Below are 15,908 nucleotides of genomic sequence, written 5' to 3' on the forward strand. Positions count from 1 at the left end.
GCTCCCTACTCGTTTTTATGTGAGATCATATACTCAGCAACTAATCTTCCTGCCAATTACCTCTGCTTTGCATTGCCATGACGGCCTTGCAGTGTCTCAATCTTGAAGGTCTCATTGGAATAACAAGCGCCACATAATAAATAATCTGAATTGCTTAGCCACAATATGTAAGTACAGGCAACCTTTTGGCTAAGCTTAGACCCTTAGTGTTGGAAATAAGATGAGAAATTTTTTCAATCCAGATATACCATTATAAATCACATGACTGCTTCTTTTCAATATTTCATTTATGCTATATACTTCTGCACCATGTCCTACATCATAACATATCAAGATTTGTACGCTGGTTAGGTCATTTTCCACATTTAGCTGAAGATAGTCACTCTCCTGTAAATATTTCTCTCATTGTAAATGCCTTTACCATTTACATGACCCAGTTCACTGCAGCCTTTCCAGACTGCATGCAAGGTAAACTAAGAAAGGTGCATTATGGTTTTTTCTTGTAAATCACACGACTGCTTCTTTTCAATATTTCATTTATGCTATATACTTCTGCACCATGTCCTACATCATAACATATCAAGATTTGTACGCTGGTTAGGTCATTTTCCACATTTAGCTGAAGACAGTCACTCTCCTGTAAATATTTCTCTCATTGTAAATGCCTTTACCATTTACATGACCCAGTTCACTGCAGCCTTTCCAGACTGCATGCAAGGTAAACTAAGAAAGGTGCATTATGATTTTTTCTCGTGCTTGGTCTTACTTAGCAAGCATAAACCTTTGTCCTTGTACATATATTTAGGACACAATAAGGTAGATTTATTATCTACCTATATCTCTTTATTTTGTCGGCTGTATTTGTGTGCTTCTCAGCTTTATCAGTAATCCACCCACCTTGCTGGGTCTCATTTCAAGCAAATGCCAAGAGATCTGAGCACTCCAAAAACTTGAATGACCACCTATCATCCAAAAACTTGAATGACCACCTATCAAGCTATATGCTCCATGTATTGTTCTAAATTCAATTCACCAATTTGGATCATTGGGATAAGAGCTATTAGTTTCCTAGTGCTATCAGCTCGTCTTTCTTCTGTCTAGAATAGCAGTAAAAACTCTCACTTGTTCCAGGTTTCTCTTGTAATAAAAACAAAATCACAAGTATTGTTGTGTATGGTTGTATGTCTGTACATGAATGAGCTGATGCATCTCATTCCCCACAGTGTGTTTAAAAAACTATTAATGTTTCAATTTCTTTGAATAATTTAGTACAAAACAGAAGTACATGTGAGGTAAAACTTTATTTGAATTAGAAGGGGAGGGTCCCTTGTTAAGGAAATCTTGAATAAAAATTCTAGAACACTAAATTGTGGAGTTGGACATAATTACAACTCTTCATGCTATGGAGAAGGTTTTTCTGGGGTTTAAACATGCAATTCAAACAAACCTAAAATACCGCATCTTTTTGTTCATGGGTATGAGCACAAGACTGCCATAGTTCCACACACAAACAACAGATATTTGCTTTATTTTTATGACTGCTATATGCAACCTAACCTATTACAACACAAACACACACTTTCTGGCTACAAAATAGATACCAGGAAGTATGTGCATACAAAAGTTGAATTGAAGATTCTGATTACATACACAAGACTAGATTTTATAAATTAAACACCCAATTGTTGCACACAAAGCTACATGCACTTGAATTAACAATAATCACAATTCAAAGCAGGAACTGTTGCAACACTGTTGCTACCTGATGCTGTCCAGATGCTATACCTCTCATGAATCAATGAATTTAATGAATATAATGAAACTGCATATAGCTTAAGAATCTCATCACACATATGCAAAGAGAGCTTGAACCATGGTTTGACAAGTCGCTGAGTACTCATCATGACTTGAGAGTCAAGTCTCGGAGAGTCTTGGCAAGTACTTGGAGGAGTCTTGTCCGGGGCTCAGACTCGGCCGCACAGGAATAAGAGGGTGTCAGGCTAAAAAAAGTGGAAAATAAAAAAACAGTCAGAAAAGTCATAATACTACCCTATAAATGCATTTTTTTCCATTTCTGCTTCATATTTTCAATCATCCAATTTTTTCTTTTCATTTAAACATGACAGACTCTGGAGGCTTGAATTCTTTAATTTTTCTTTGTAGTTCTGGAAACTAATTTGTATCGATCTTTCTATTAAAATAGATATGAAGATGAATAATGTTGTTTGGATTATTCATTATCCTATAGTCGCTTTTCAGTTTGGTATGGTTTTTGGAGTTATTAAATGGTAGGAACTGGTGCTGTAGGACTATGGATCAGCGGGGCGAATGGACACAAATGATAGCTTGAGGCTTGCTAGTTTATGGCATTCTATGCATGCAATATCACAACAATTGTCCCCTATTGTGGGCTGTATGGGTATTGAGCTGCTTGAGGCAGATACCTTTGATCTTCATTGCTTCCAATCGTTGACAGGTAGATTATGTTCCTTTTGGTAATACATCTGTAATCATAATTTTTTGAAGCAATACCCATTGCTGTGAGGCTTCAACTTTTATATTTTGTTCTTCTTTATGTTTCTATTCGTTTAGAATAGGACATAGACAAATTAGTGCAGGTAGGAGTTTCTAAATTCTTCTTTAATTTTCATGTTTGGCAATAAAAATTGATCTATGCTTGGATGCCTGTCTATTCACTGGAAAATTTTGGGACTTGATTGTCTCTTATTTTTGGGTCTAGGTAAGTCCACTGAAGTCCACAAAGCTAAATAATCATTATTCTCTTGGATCTGATTATTAAACTAGCAGTTGCACGCTATGTGCCCGCAACAGGAAGCCGATAGGCGGAGTTTCTGAAATTGGAGGAAGGGTAGAGCATGAGAGGAGAACATTTAAAAACTGTACCATTAGCAAGTGATGCAAAGGAAGGGGCATATCATTTGATTATTTTTATTTATCAGTAAAGTACAATAAAAGAAGAATAAAGTTTAAAATGAAATTGTTAATATAGTGTTTGAAATAAAGTAGTATAGTGAAGCAATTTTCAGGCAAAGTGTGTACAGATTAGAAATTTAACGTAGCTGATTAAAGTTAATTGTGTGGGAAATAAGAAATGTAATTTGAGATGGAGAATTTAAAAAATAAGAATCAGCAGAATTGAATTATTTATTATGGGGCACCTTAAATGCTGGGGTGCAACAGTGTGTGCTGTGCAGATGCAAATAAAAGAATTGAAAAGTAGGAAGTAGTAGACTTGAAACGAAAGAGAAGGAATTAGAAATATAACTCAAAACCTGACTAAAAGTTTTGGGAGGGAGGAAAACTTGAGAAATAAGGTGCACCAATGTAATGGATATTTAAAAGAAATGGAATATAATTTTTAGCCTGCATTGGAATTTCGAAAAGACAAAAAACAAGTGTATCCAGAAATTTTTAGTATGAAAACATCCACGTGAAAAGAGCAAAAAAATTGGAGGAAGGCATAAAATAAGTCTATGAATTAAATAAGATTGTGTATACTTTGAGTAAGGATGTAGACGTTGAAGGCAATGCAGTTGCGGTCTTTGAATCGAAGAGTGGGAGAACCTGTAAGTATTTAATAGATGAAAAGAGTAATGCACTTATTGAAATGGATGCAAGTAATAGGTTCATGGAGTATTGCAGAAAACTTAACTAAAATGGAAGAAAATATAGGAATGAGATGTGCACGATAGTGTAAAAAGTCAATACCTGATTGAATGACTTGGAAGTGAGGAAACTTGAAAAATAGGGTGTAGCAATGTTATGCACATTAAAAGGGAATTGAATATAATATTTAACCTGTATTGCAATTGTGAAAAGACAAGAAAGAAGTGTATTTAAAACTGTAGTATTAAAACATGCAAGTCAAAAGACCCAAAAGTTTGGTACAGTGTTGGCCAGACAGAAAAGTTGAAATCATTAGCATATTAGTGTCATAGTGTTGACTCTTTATGTTAGAGGCTGGCCTCCACATAAATAACCTATACATTTAACTACAATATACCAATGATTTATAGTCCATATTTTAAATCTTCATGTTAGAAAAGGACCTCCACATAAATAACCAATACGTTAGCTATAACTTATGATAATTTATATTAAACACACTCTAAAACATAGGAAGCCGCTATGCAGCCATATGATATCCTTCTCATACATCTATAAAGTAACACACTGATGGATGTGCCAAGATGTATGGGGTGCGTTTTATATGACTGCATAGTGAGTGCCGACCAGTAAGATGGATGCTCACTAATTTGATCATTACATGTGAAAAGAAAACTGATAAACGACATGCAGGAAAAAAGAAAGAGTGTAATCTGATAAAAGGCATATTCATGATGATTACAAGCTGATACTCTCTCTCTCAAAAGTAAGAGGAATGGGAATAAGATTTTGAGTTTTTTGTTGGCATATTTATTCTGTAAAGTGTCTTTCTACAGCCTTTTGACTCAAATAACTATGTAGGTGATAAGAATGTCCACTTTCCTAACAGTTACAAATTTCCTTTTGCCCCACATTGGCCCCATGCTCCTTCCTTGATTCCCCATACATTACTTATCCATTTACAACCTCGTATGCAGAGCTTCTTTACTTATCCATTTACAACCTCGTATGCAGAGCTTCTTTGTCATGAAATGGCTAAAGGCCTGTATTATTTTTGTTTTGTATGTATGGAAGCTTATATAAGGTAAAGTAGTATTTGGGTGCTCTCCAATGGTCAAAAGGACAAAAGACAAAGAAGGAATCGACCCTAATTCCAATGTAAAATTCACTTTCATATGTTCCTCTCTTTTAAAAAGAGTAGGAATATTTAAATGAGAAGAATGCCAAGTAAAAGTTTTATAACAGTTGTGCTGTCCCCTTCCATTCCATTCTGTGAACCAATCAACAAAGAATCTTTTACCACAATAATATACATCGCTGTCTTCAAATGTCAATCTTCCACAATGTAGTTTCTTAAAAGAAGAAAATATTCTATCCTTGTAAAAGTGGTCTTATTAGCCTTGTTCATTATAGAAGTATCACACTTAGCTTACCATGATACTTTTAAGTTTTTAACTATTCAATTCTGAATATTGTTCCTCAATAATGGAATCGTTGGGCATTTAAAAAACTCATTTTCTTTATGAATACGACCAAAGACACTTTTGAAAATTAATTGTCCACATCTTTCCCAATTTTTGTTAGGCTGTGATGTCTTATCATGCACATTCAAGCATATGAAATCAGAAATTCTCAACAAGTCATTTATTGGATGAAGCTATCTCTTACTACTGATAAAGTGACAAACCTACCAAGAAATTGAAACTGTTAACATCATCAGCACACTGCAATCGTTGACAATGACAAAGCAGCATCAAAAGAACCCCCTTAATGTAAAGGAAAACATCATACCAGCAAATTTTCCTCTTCGAGAGGGTCTCTGGCATCAATTTTACTAAGCTCTTGTATGACATTATCATAACTTATGGCATCCCCCTACAATTATATAAATTTACATCAACAAGGAAGTATAAAATGAAAATATAAGCCTTATTCAAAGTTTGTGTTGTCCATTTAACAGAATTTTAACGCGCTGAACTGTCAATTTTAAGAGTTTCCAGTTCTAGGCTTTTCTTAATAGATTTACTTCTAAAAATGTATTCAGTTGTTAACTAACATTTTCTCCCTATGAAAACCCTAACATCACATTGAAATCTAAAATATCTACAAGAGCTCAAATATTAATAATCTATACAATGAAAGTAAATATAACTTTCAAAGGAGACATTGGAATTTTTTTTCAAAAAACCACATCTAAAATGTATTGTTTATGATAGCAATATGATGCAAGCATTCAGACTATTGACATTTTGATGAGGCCCTTCTAACCAAAATAGAGTTTAACCTTCAATTCAAATTTTAAATACCGTAGCTTATATATTTTAAAGCACATTACATTCCATGAAATTTCATCTCTTTTTGTCATTTATAAACCACATTATTACTATAGTGTGTTCTACTGAAATCCCAATAAAATAATTAACTCCCACATATGCTACTCCAGTGAGATTTCGGAACACTGCTATTATAATGCCATACGAACTGAGGCTCATGCCCTCTTCCAAGAAAAGAAGAAACAATAAACCCAAAATAAATGTATGCTCATACTTTTCATGCAGCGTGTCCCCCTGACAGAATGACAAAGGATCAAGAGATTAAACAAAAAAAATGAAAGAATATACGATTCCTATATGGTTTAAACCAGAGCTAATAAAACCCTAGGTAAATATAATAGTTTACCTGGTACAGAGTGACTTGAACAAGCACTAATATTTGCTGACAATCAAATTCAATTTTTTTGTTCAGACTATTAACATTCCCCTTTATCTAAATGGTAAGTTTCATAAAATCTGACGACCTAGAAAGAATTCATTTAGAAAAGAAAGAACTATAAAAAATTCTAACAGAGATGTTAAAGTAGAAAACACACTTACCAGTGAACCGAAGACCATAAGAAACCAATCAAAGGCAGAGGCGTGCGCAAAAAGCCTTAAGAAAGGCACGACCGCAGGGGGAGGGTCCATTTCTTCTTCAGTGAAATTAATGAGGCCCTCATCATCGTCAGGGATCTGTGCGCCCTCCATAAAATTCGGCAACGGCGACTCAGCCGGCTCTGAAACGTCTCAAACACGCATTAATGGCTGTATGTGTGGTGGGCAATCCAAAAGCTTTTATCCTTAAGTAAAGTGCACATAATATCTCTTCAAATCGAAGTAATTTTATTTAGGTTTTTGGGGCGACAAAACTTACACCTGTATCTTCATCAGCATCAGTAGACTTATCTTTCCCCTACAGGAATTTTAGGTCAAGTTTTATTATCAACAACTGAACACTTAAGATACACTAAAAAGCCCATGATTTTATTAGGAAGTAAGCAATGTGAGTCATAAGCAGACTGCATTGTAAGATACATAACCTCTTCCTCTTTCTTTTTCTCACCTTCCTCAAATGTTGTCTTTTCAGCCTGAAAAAGCAACAAGGAATAAAATCATCAGAATAAGCATGAACAACTCTACATTCATGCTCAAATATTTATAATGGATAATTTTAAAACACAATTGACTCACATCTTTGTTTTTTCCCCATGTCTCCTCTGCTAACTTATTTGCATATTAAGGGTCATCAAACACTAAAATATTATCAAATAAAGTTCTTGACTTGACCTGTTGTATTTAAAACAGCAGAACACAAGTCCTTGTGAGTTTTGAAGTGTAGAATTGTATGGATTTATATATATGAGCAGAGATAGAATTTTTGAGAGTTTTGAAGTGTACAGTGGTTCGCATTTATATATTTGAGCAGAGGTAGAATTTGGGCAAGCACATGAAGTTCTTTACTTTATAGTACATGACATATTTATAGTAGATGGCTTATTTAACAATTCAGCAGTATTCGGTGAGAATTCACAATTGTAACAGGCATCTAGTAACTAAATATTGCATAATCCTATTTTATTTTATAAGGGCGATGGTAAGTTGCCTCTATTAGTAGTCAACTGAAGCTCATCCACAGCCACACCTGCAAGTCAAATTCAGACACAAATCATTATCCATTAAAATAAAATACAACTTTTAAAACATTGGGAAAATTTCACAACCTACATAACCCATTTAAAACTTTATGAAAGTAGCCCAAACCCCACCAACCCTAACGTTTCATTAATATATCAAGAAGTGAAATTAAGCTTGTAAATAGATAGAGAGAAAATGCAGATAAACTAAGAAACAGAAGTTTTGTGTGATAAATTAGGCTTGAACTAATCATAAACAGGGCATTGGCCATTGTATTTGATGACACAAGGAAGCCGATACACAATGCAGCAAATATAGATATTTATCACAAGTAAACACCCAATTTCTAAAAATATCATTAATAAGTTAGCTTATGACATCTGCCTCTTTGATCTTTTTCTGGGTTTGTGTATGCTCATTTGTATAGGTAAATATTTGAAAAAGCCTAAAAACTAACTATTGCTAAATTGCAGTTATCGTAAAAGATGTTCTAAAGACGTGAACATACTTTGACAGGTCCTCCAGACAATTCTAGACTAAATGATACTCTCTTCTAGAGTTGTATGAACATGAAGATACTAAACTTATGTCCAAAAAAAGGGTGGAAACAAGCATGGAGATGTAGAAGATTGCAACAAGGTTAATATAAATAGCATCAAGTTGGGCTCAGATTGAAGTGAAAAATAGATCTCAAATTATACACGACTCAATTGCTAAATCATCAATCACTAATCAGACAAAAATGATAATCATCCAATCAAAACAAAAAATCATTTTCCTTTGTACAATAAACAGTCCTACCTCTCATCTGCTCTTCATAAAATCCATGTGGTATATGACCAATACAAAGTATTGTAGGTTTCTTTTCATCACTACCCATTGGGCACTTTTTTCTAACAGATTGGTGTTGAAAATGGTCTCCATTGCTTCCCTCTAATGGCTAGAAAATTCTACAAGAAAAAAAATGAAAAAGGGAAAACAAAGAACTCACTTTGGAAATGAAAAACAAGCTCGATCACTTCCGAAAACATTTAAAGCATAAATAACAAACAATTAAACATAACTGCATTAACATTATAATTCTTAGATGTTACTTTAGAGTAATTCTACATACCAAAAAACTATCCATGTCCTGTGCCATCTTTCCCACCGCCTTCTTCTTCTTACCCATTTCAAACACTTTTGAGTTTTGACTGATACACAGTAATTTATTGGATATTCAACTTTTAATAATGTCATAAACTATGCCTATATTGAAACATGGGCAAGTCATTAACTTGTTACAAAATGAAAAAGAATAAATAGATAATTTGATCAAATTTTTTTCTTTGAATCTCTTCAATCCCTAGAGAAATCCAAAACCAGATAATTTGATCAAATCTTTTTCTTTGAATCTCTTCAATCACTAGAGAAATCCAAAACTTTCCATTAACTATAATAAGCTTTAACAGAAATAAATTGTTCTATACAAAGGAAAAGTGTGGTACCATTCCAACATCACACCTAAAGAAAAGTGTTGATTCGTACTACCTTGCTATGTTCATTCTAGGCCTTTTTATAAGAAAACCTATATTTAAATTTTATAAGAACACTATTAATAGCAAAGACCAACTATTCAAGACCCTTCCATGATATAATGATTTGTAGAATGCATGCTACAAATGACATTGGGCAAAGGACATTAAATAAAGTAATGTGGTGCATTAAAAGTATTAATGTACAGTTCATTTTCTATGGTGCATGACAATTTTTTCATAAGAAAAAGCAAAACCACACATCAGCAATAAATATTTTTGGTTTCATTCATTTTTGTGATTTTATCCAAGCCATTAGAAAACATAGAGAAGAAAGAAGAAACTAAAAAATATTGTCAAGGAAATTTTAGTATTGAGCTGCTTGAGGCAGATACATTTGATCTTCATTGCTTCCAATCATTGACAGGTAGATTATGTTCCTTTAGGTAATACATCTGTAATCATAATTTGTTGAAGCAATACCCATTGCTGTGAGGCTTCAACGTTTTTTTGTTCTTCTTTATGTTTCTATTCATTTAGAATAGGACATAGACAAATTAGTGCAGGTAGGAGTTTCTAAATTCTTCTGTAATTTTCATGTTTGGCAATAAAAATTGATCTATGCTTGGATGCCTGTCTATTCACTGGAAAATTTTGGGACTTGATTGTCTCTTATTTTTGGGTCTAGGTAAGTCCACTGAAGTCCACAAAGCTAAATAATCATTATTCTCTTGGATCTGATTATTAAATAAGGGATGTTGTCATGCCCCACCTTATACATATTGCAGTATTATACATATGTACCCAGATATCCAAGACAAGGAAAAAAAAAATGATAATGTTAAATTATGAGGGCCAACCTAGGTAAAATCCCTGTTAGGGCCAACTTGAGAAATAAAAAGACAAGTAAATAATAATATTGGCAAATGAGGGCCGGCCTAACTAAGGGGCATGACATATAAGGGAGGGAAGTGGGAATGAGAAGGGAAGTAGAGAGTAATAAGGCAGCGATATGGTCTGGTTAGAAATATAAAGGGCAGGGATTGATATATCCCAGTAAAGCAGTGATTAGGAATGAGCAAGGTAGTGATTGCAATTCTGGCCGACTAAGGACAAGAGGTGTTGATTATATAGCTTCAGTTGGAATCCGATAAGTGATAAGGCCGACTATGCAGATCAAATGTGTAAGTGGCCTATCGGCCTTACACATTTGATTATATCAATCAATCTGCATTCACCCTTAATATTATTATTAAATCTGATTATATATATTATCGGGGTTTCTATGATTAAATTTGCCTTAACTGAAACTTACTATTTTCGGGTATGTTATTTATCGGGTATGTTATTTATTGGGTTGTATTATTATCGGGTTTATGTTAGTGATCAGTATTAATCATTATTATCGGGGTTGTATGAATTGGTTTGTATAACCGATCATGATTATAGAAAGACGTCTTATGTTATGAAGGGTCACGATCTCTAGGATGCCATTCGAATTCAATATATTATTATATGTCTCTCCCTCACTTGGTGATGAGCAAATAACACACAAGCATCCGTGAATATATAGATCGTGGGAAATTGATATACTGCAGTCTGTGAACATATACTGATCGTGGCATATAGATATATATTGCAGATTGTTACCTTCAGCATATCGTGGAAGATAGATATTCAGTGAATTCAGAATCACGCATACAACATATCATGGATTATACACTTAGTGAATTCAGAATTACACACACAGCAAATTAGAAGGATTCAATTGATATCATCTATTGATATCAGATTGTGATCAAGGTGTAAACAAAAATTAACTATTCAAATCTGATTGAAACTTAACATGGTATCAGAGCAGGCTTAGGAAAGATCAAATCAAATTTATAGAAGCAAGGTTATCTTCCACTATTGTCTTCAAGTTCGACTACTTCTATCAAACGTCAAGTTGGTGAATGGAATTAGAGTTGAAGACAGACTTGAGGGAGCATCAAACTTCGTATCTTGGAAGTTTAGAATTATGCTTGCCTTGGGTGAAAACGAATTAGACGAATTCGTGAAGAAAGATAAGGAATCCAATGGTGGTTCTACATTCAAAAGAAGGAAGGATATTTCAAAAATCCAATGCTTTAGATGTGACAAATATGGTCACTATGCAATGAAATGTCCAACTAGGACTATGCCTCAAGCTTCCATTGTGGATGTTGGTGAGACTCTTATACAAAAGAATTCAGATGGATTCATATTCTATTCAGCCCTTTCAAGTAATGTGCCTACCGACCACAATACTTGGATAATTGACAGTGATGCATCTCGCCACATTACCGGATTTAGAGAACATCTATATGATTTGGTGGAGAGAACTTCAAATGATCAAGTGACCATTGGAGATGATACTAGTTACTCCGTGAAAGGAGTTGGGACCTCCTCTCTTCACCTAAATTCAGGCATTTCCTTGAAATTGAATGATGTACTATTCATTCCGGGAATTAAGTGAAATCTTGTCTCCATATCAGCCTTGGAAGACAAAGGATATCGAATCGCATTCATAGATGGCAAAGTCCTTGCATGGCCAAAGAAATCAAATATCAAGACAACTCAAGTCATTGGTGTTCGTCATGGATGTCTTTATAGGCTTTGCACTCTTCCTCCTCAAGCTTTACTTCATGATTTATCAAGTACTTGTGAGATTTGGCATAGAAGATTGGGTCACCTTCACTTTCGTGCACTACCTACATTGGAGAAGATGGTTACAGGCCTTCCAAAACTCAACCAGGAGCATGAAGGAACTTGCAAAGGTTGCGCATTGGGTAAGAACACTAAAGGTACATTTCATAGTAGTGAAAGTAGATCCAAATGTACTTTAGAGCTCATTCATTCAGATTTATGTGGTCCTATGTCTGTTGCTTCCTTGAGTGGTTTCTTGTATTATGTTATTTTTTTTGATGACTACTCTAGGAAGACTTGGATCTATTTTTTGTAAAGTAAAGAATCTGATGAAGTACTTATGAGATTTAAGGAATTTAAAGCTCTAGTAGAGAACATATCTGGGAAGAGGATCAAAGTCTTGAGATCCGATAATGGAGGAGAGTATACCTCCGGTAACTTCCGTAATTTTTGCATTGAAGCTGGGATTAAGAGGGAGTTTTGTGTTCCCTATAATCCTCAACAAAATGGTGTAGTAGTGTTGTGACCATTTCACACATCGCCCCATTAAAATGGGGACCCCCTCTTTTTGCTCGTGTTGCCTGTTCTTTTTCTCTGCTTTTTAGGGTTTTGGTAGTTTGACAGTTGTCTGGATTTAGGGTCAAGCCTTAGGGTTTCTATTTTGTCGTTTTTAGGCCAAAGTCCAGTCAGTCTTGAGAGTTTTTCGAGCTTCCTTTCGTAGGATGCAATTTTGAATAAAGTGAATTCGCCAGAGGCTAAGTGAGTTGGTCTATTTTCAATTGGAATTTTGAATGAAGAGTCTAAATTTGTCTAAGTGTGAATGATGAAATTGCGAATTTTGTCCAATTGAGTGATTTTGACCAAATTTTGAAAATTTTGATATTTGATCCCGGGCATTGGAAAGGTCTTGTTTTTGCCTCGTGAAGTGATTGTAATCCCGAAATCATGATATTTTGGCCTATAGGAGCAAAATCGCTCCTGTCCCTCAGTGAAGGACCGGAGCTCGTTTTCAAAAATCTTACTGTCCCTGCAGGATCAATATGATTTTTCGAGTGGAAGTGGTAAAGGGAGGCATGATCTTTCCGTTGAATATAATTTGAAGAATTTCATGAGCACGGAAATCCCCCAAGAGTGAAAATCACTCCTGTCCCTCAGTGGAGGACTGGAGCTCAAAATCAAACATTGCCTTATCCTTGCAGGATTGAAACAACTTGACGATTTGAAGAGATCAAAGGAGATATGTTTTATCAATTGAATATAACTTGAAGTGCCTTTGTGAAGAAAAACGGACCAAAAATGCAAAGTTCGCTCCTGTCCCTCAGTCAGGGACCAGGGCGAAATTCAGTGTAGCTCCCGTCCCTCTCCCAGGGACCAGAGCGAAATTCCTCATAGGGCAAAATTTGGGTGAAGATTGAGCAAGTTTTGAGTTTGAAGCAAGAAAGGAGGATGAAATGAACCCGTTGAAGACAAATTGAAGATTACAAGACATCAACAGGAGACTCAAATTGACCTAGGCGCTCCTGTCCCTCAGTCAGGGACCAGAGCGATTTTTGCCTTAGGACAATTTCTCGCCAAGTTTGAACAAATTCCCGGCCAAAGATGAAGGGAAGGGGACACAATGAGTCCATTGAAGATAAATTTTGAAGTTAGCAAGTTATGATGGAACCTACAAGTACAAATTCGCTCCTGTCCCTCAGCCAGGGACCAGGGCGAAATGATGATTATCTTGCCTTCCACTCAAGTTCAAACCACTCCAAGTCAGGATGAAAGATGGCAGGGACGTTTTGAAGCGTCTTAACGAAGAACAAAGTTACAAGGACCGCTAAAGTTGTAAGAATTGCACCAAATGCCCAAATTCGCTCCTGTCCCTCAGTCAGGGACCAGAGCGAAATTCCTATGAGGGCCTAAGTGTTGAAGGTTTATCAAGTTTCAAGTGTCCAAGAGGGATCAAAGGACCTCATTCTACATGATGAAAGTGATTGCAAGTTGATACAAGCAAGGATGAGCCCAGAATACTCAAATTCGCTCCTGTCCCTCAGTCAGGGACCAGGGCGATATTTACCATATTGGCCAAATCCTTCAAAAATCACGCCAAGTCAAGGTTGTACAAGGTTACACAGGGTCCAAGGTGTCTTAAGAAGATGATATGCAAAGAAATCAAACGTCAAAAGGGTGATCAATTGAGCCAAGGAGACAACATCGCTCCTGTCCCTCAGTCAGGGACCAGGGCGATTTTTTCAAGATCATTCATTTTCCTTCAAAATCATGACAAGGCAAGGACACACAAGATCAAGGATATCGTTTGGAAGGCAATGAACAAGAAACAAAGGTTACAAAGCGACAAATTTAGGATAAGATACAAGGTTCGCTCCTGTCCCTCACCAAGGGACCAGGGCGATAATCCTCCAAGCATCAAAATGCCTTGTTAAAGACAAGTAGAACAAGCATGGAACGAAAGGTTAACGTTGTTTCTTCCTCATGATGAAATTTGGTGATCATAGAAGCTAAGATCAAGGAGAAAACACCAAGATCGCTCCTGTCCCTCACCAAGGGACCAGGGCGATGATGGCCACAAGAGGCATTCATTTACGAAATCAAGTCACTCAAGTTCGAAATTCCTTGCAAATATGCCAGTTTCAACGTGAAGATGATGGTTTTGAACGTCAAAAGCACAAGAATCAAGGTCAAAAGGATAATTCGCTCCTGTCCCTCTCCCAGGGACCAGAGCGACGGGGTTTGTATCTTTCCCTCCAAATTTTGGCGCTAAACATCTATTTGAATTTTTATTAAATGCTAAAAAATCGATAAATTGGAATATTTAATTGATAGCATTTAAAATTTTACGCAAAACATTCATTTAATTAATTGTGCCTATTTGAAAATCGAAAAAATTAATTATAAAGGCAATTAATTAATTTATTATTATAGAAAATTGGAGCGCTTGGATTTATTTTATAAAAGTCGGCCCTTGTTATTTATTTAAAAATCATTTTAATTTCTTTATTTTGGCAAAGTTGGCCTAGAGGTAAATGAGAGGTGAGCGCTTATAAAAGGAGGGTGAAAATTTTCATTTTCACATTATCATTTTATCATCTTTCATATGCGATTTTGGAGAAGTGCGATTGGTATTCAAGTGGAGCGAATTTCCATTCCAAGGAAGGCGCAAACATCATCAAGGGAGTGCGAACTTGAAGTTAAAGTAAGGCGAACTTGCCAAAGACTACGTCAAAGGCATCCCAAAGGTGGCGAAGTTGCTAGCTTGAGGGAGATCACGTTGAAGTCACCAAATTTTGATTGTTGCCTAGGCGAATTTCTTGTTTTGCATTTTAGAGTTAAACTCTCAAGTGAGGTATGGCGAGGATCCCTTGAATTTTGAATAATTTTGATCGTCATTGCTTCAAGTTTTGAATTTTGAAAATTTGAATTTCAATAGCTCAATCGTTTTTAGGAAATGATAACTCAAGGACTTATCATGAAGTTTCCTAAAATTAATCTAATCTATGTTCTGCATTGCAATATCTAGTTTCTTATTATGAAATGTTGTGTAGGTATGGCAACCCCGAAGGCGGGAGCATCCACCAGTCGTCCAGCTCTCATGAAGGAAGATCAAAAGACCGAAGAAGTGGAGACCAAGATCATGTCTAAATGGAGCAACATTGGAGATACCAACTTGGGCAACTTCAGTACGAAGAAGTTTCGAGAGGTCCCTTACATTGGCAAGCCATCACCTGTCGCCCGGAGGATAATTGAAAGTGGCATCATTAAGGCGGCCGACTTCCCTCCAGCAGTACAGTGTCATGAGTTGATGATCGAGTGCGCTCGTCATTATGATCCTCAATCCAGAACGATCGTGTCCAAGGAAGGAAACACTTTAGCTTATCTTTCAGAGGAAGCTATAAGTGAGGCTTTCCATCTTCCAGAGCATAGAGATATGGTCTACAAGAGCATAGAAGGAGCCAGGTCAATGTACGAAGATGATCCAGATGCTTGCCTAAGCATCATCAACAAGAACTGGTTACTCAAGAGTCGTCCTCGCCTGAGCAAGATACCGAACACACCACACCGGATTGATTTCCAGGAGGAGTACAGAGATTTGATTACAATGCTCAACCGAGTCACAGGTGCACCTCAAGCTTTTTACTTTGAAAAG

General features: G+C 35.8%; 1 protein-coding gene across 4 annotated transcripts in view; it reads left to right on the top strand.

Annotated features, from left to right (window-relative positions):
* The window catches only part of LOC131039428 (uncharacterized), a 60,948-nt gene that overhangs the window by 12,461 nt on the left and 32,579 nt on the right, over window positions 1-15,908 (top strand). For 3 of the 4 annotated variants that reach the window (XM_057972192.2, XM_059213189.1, XM_057972193.2), the window contains one exon: window positions 2,308-2,476. In XM_057972192.2, coding sequence (XP_057828175.1) covers window positions 2,308-2,476 — 169 coding nt within the window. Of the gene's footprint in view, window positions 1-2,292; window positions 2,477-15,908 lie in introns of all 4 variants that reach the window. The other variant, XM_057972194.2, reaches the window with a different exon arrangement.

Source organism: Cryptomeria japonica, chromosome 10 (genome assembly GCF_030272615.1).
Source record: "Cryptomeria japonica chromosome 10, Sugi_1.0, whole genome shotgun sequence".
Taxonomy (NCBI): Eukaryota; Viridiplantae; Streptophyta; class Pinopsida; order Cupressales; family Cupressaceae; genus Cryptomeria; species Cryptomeria japonica.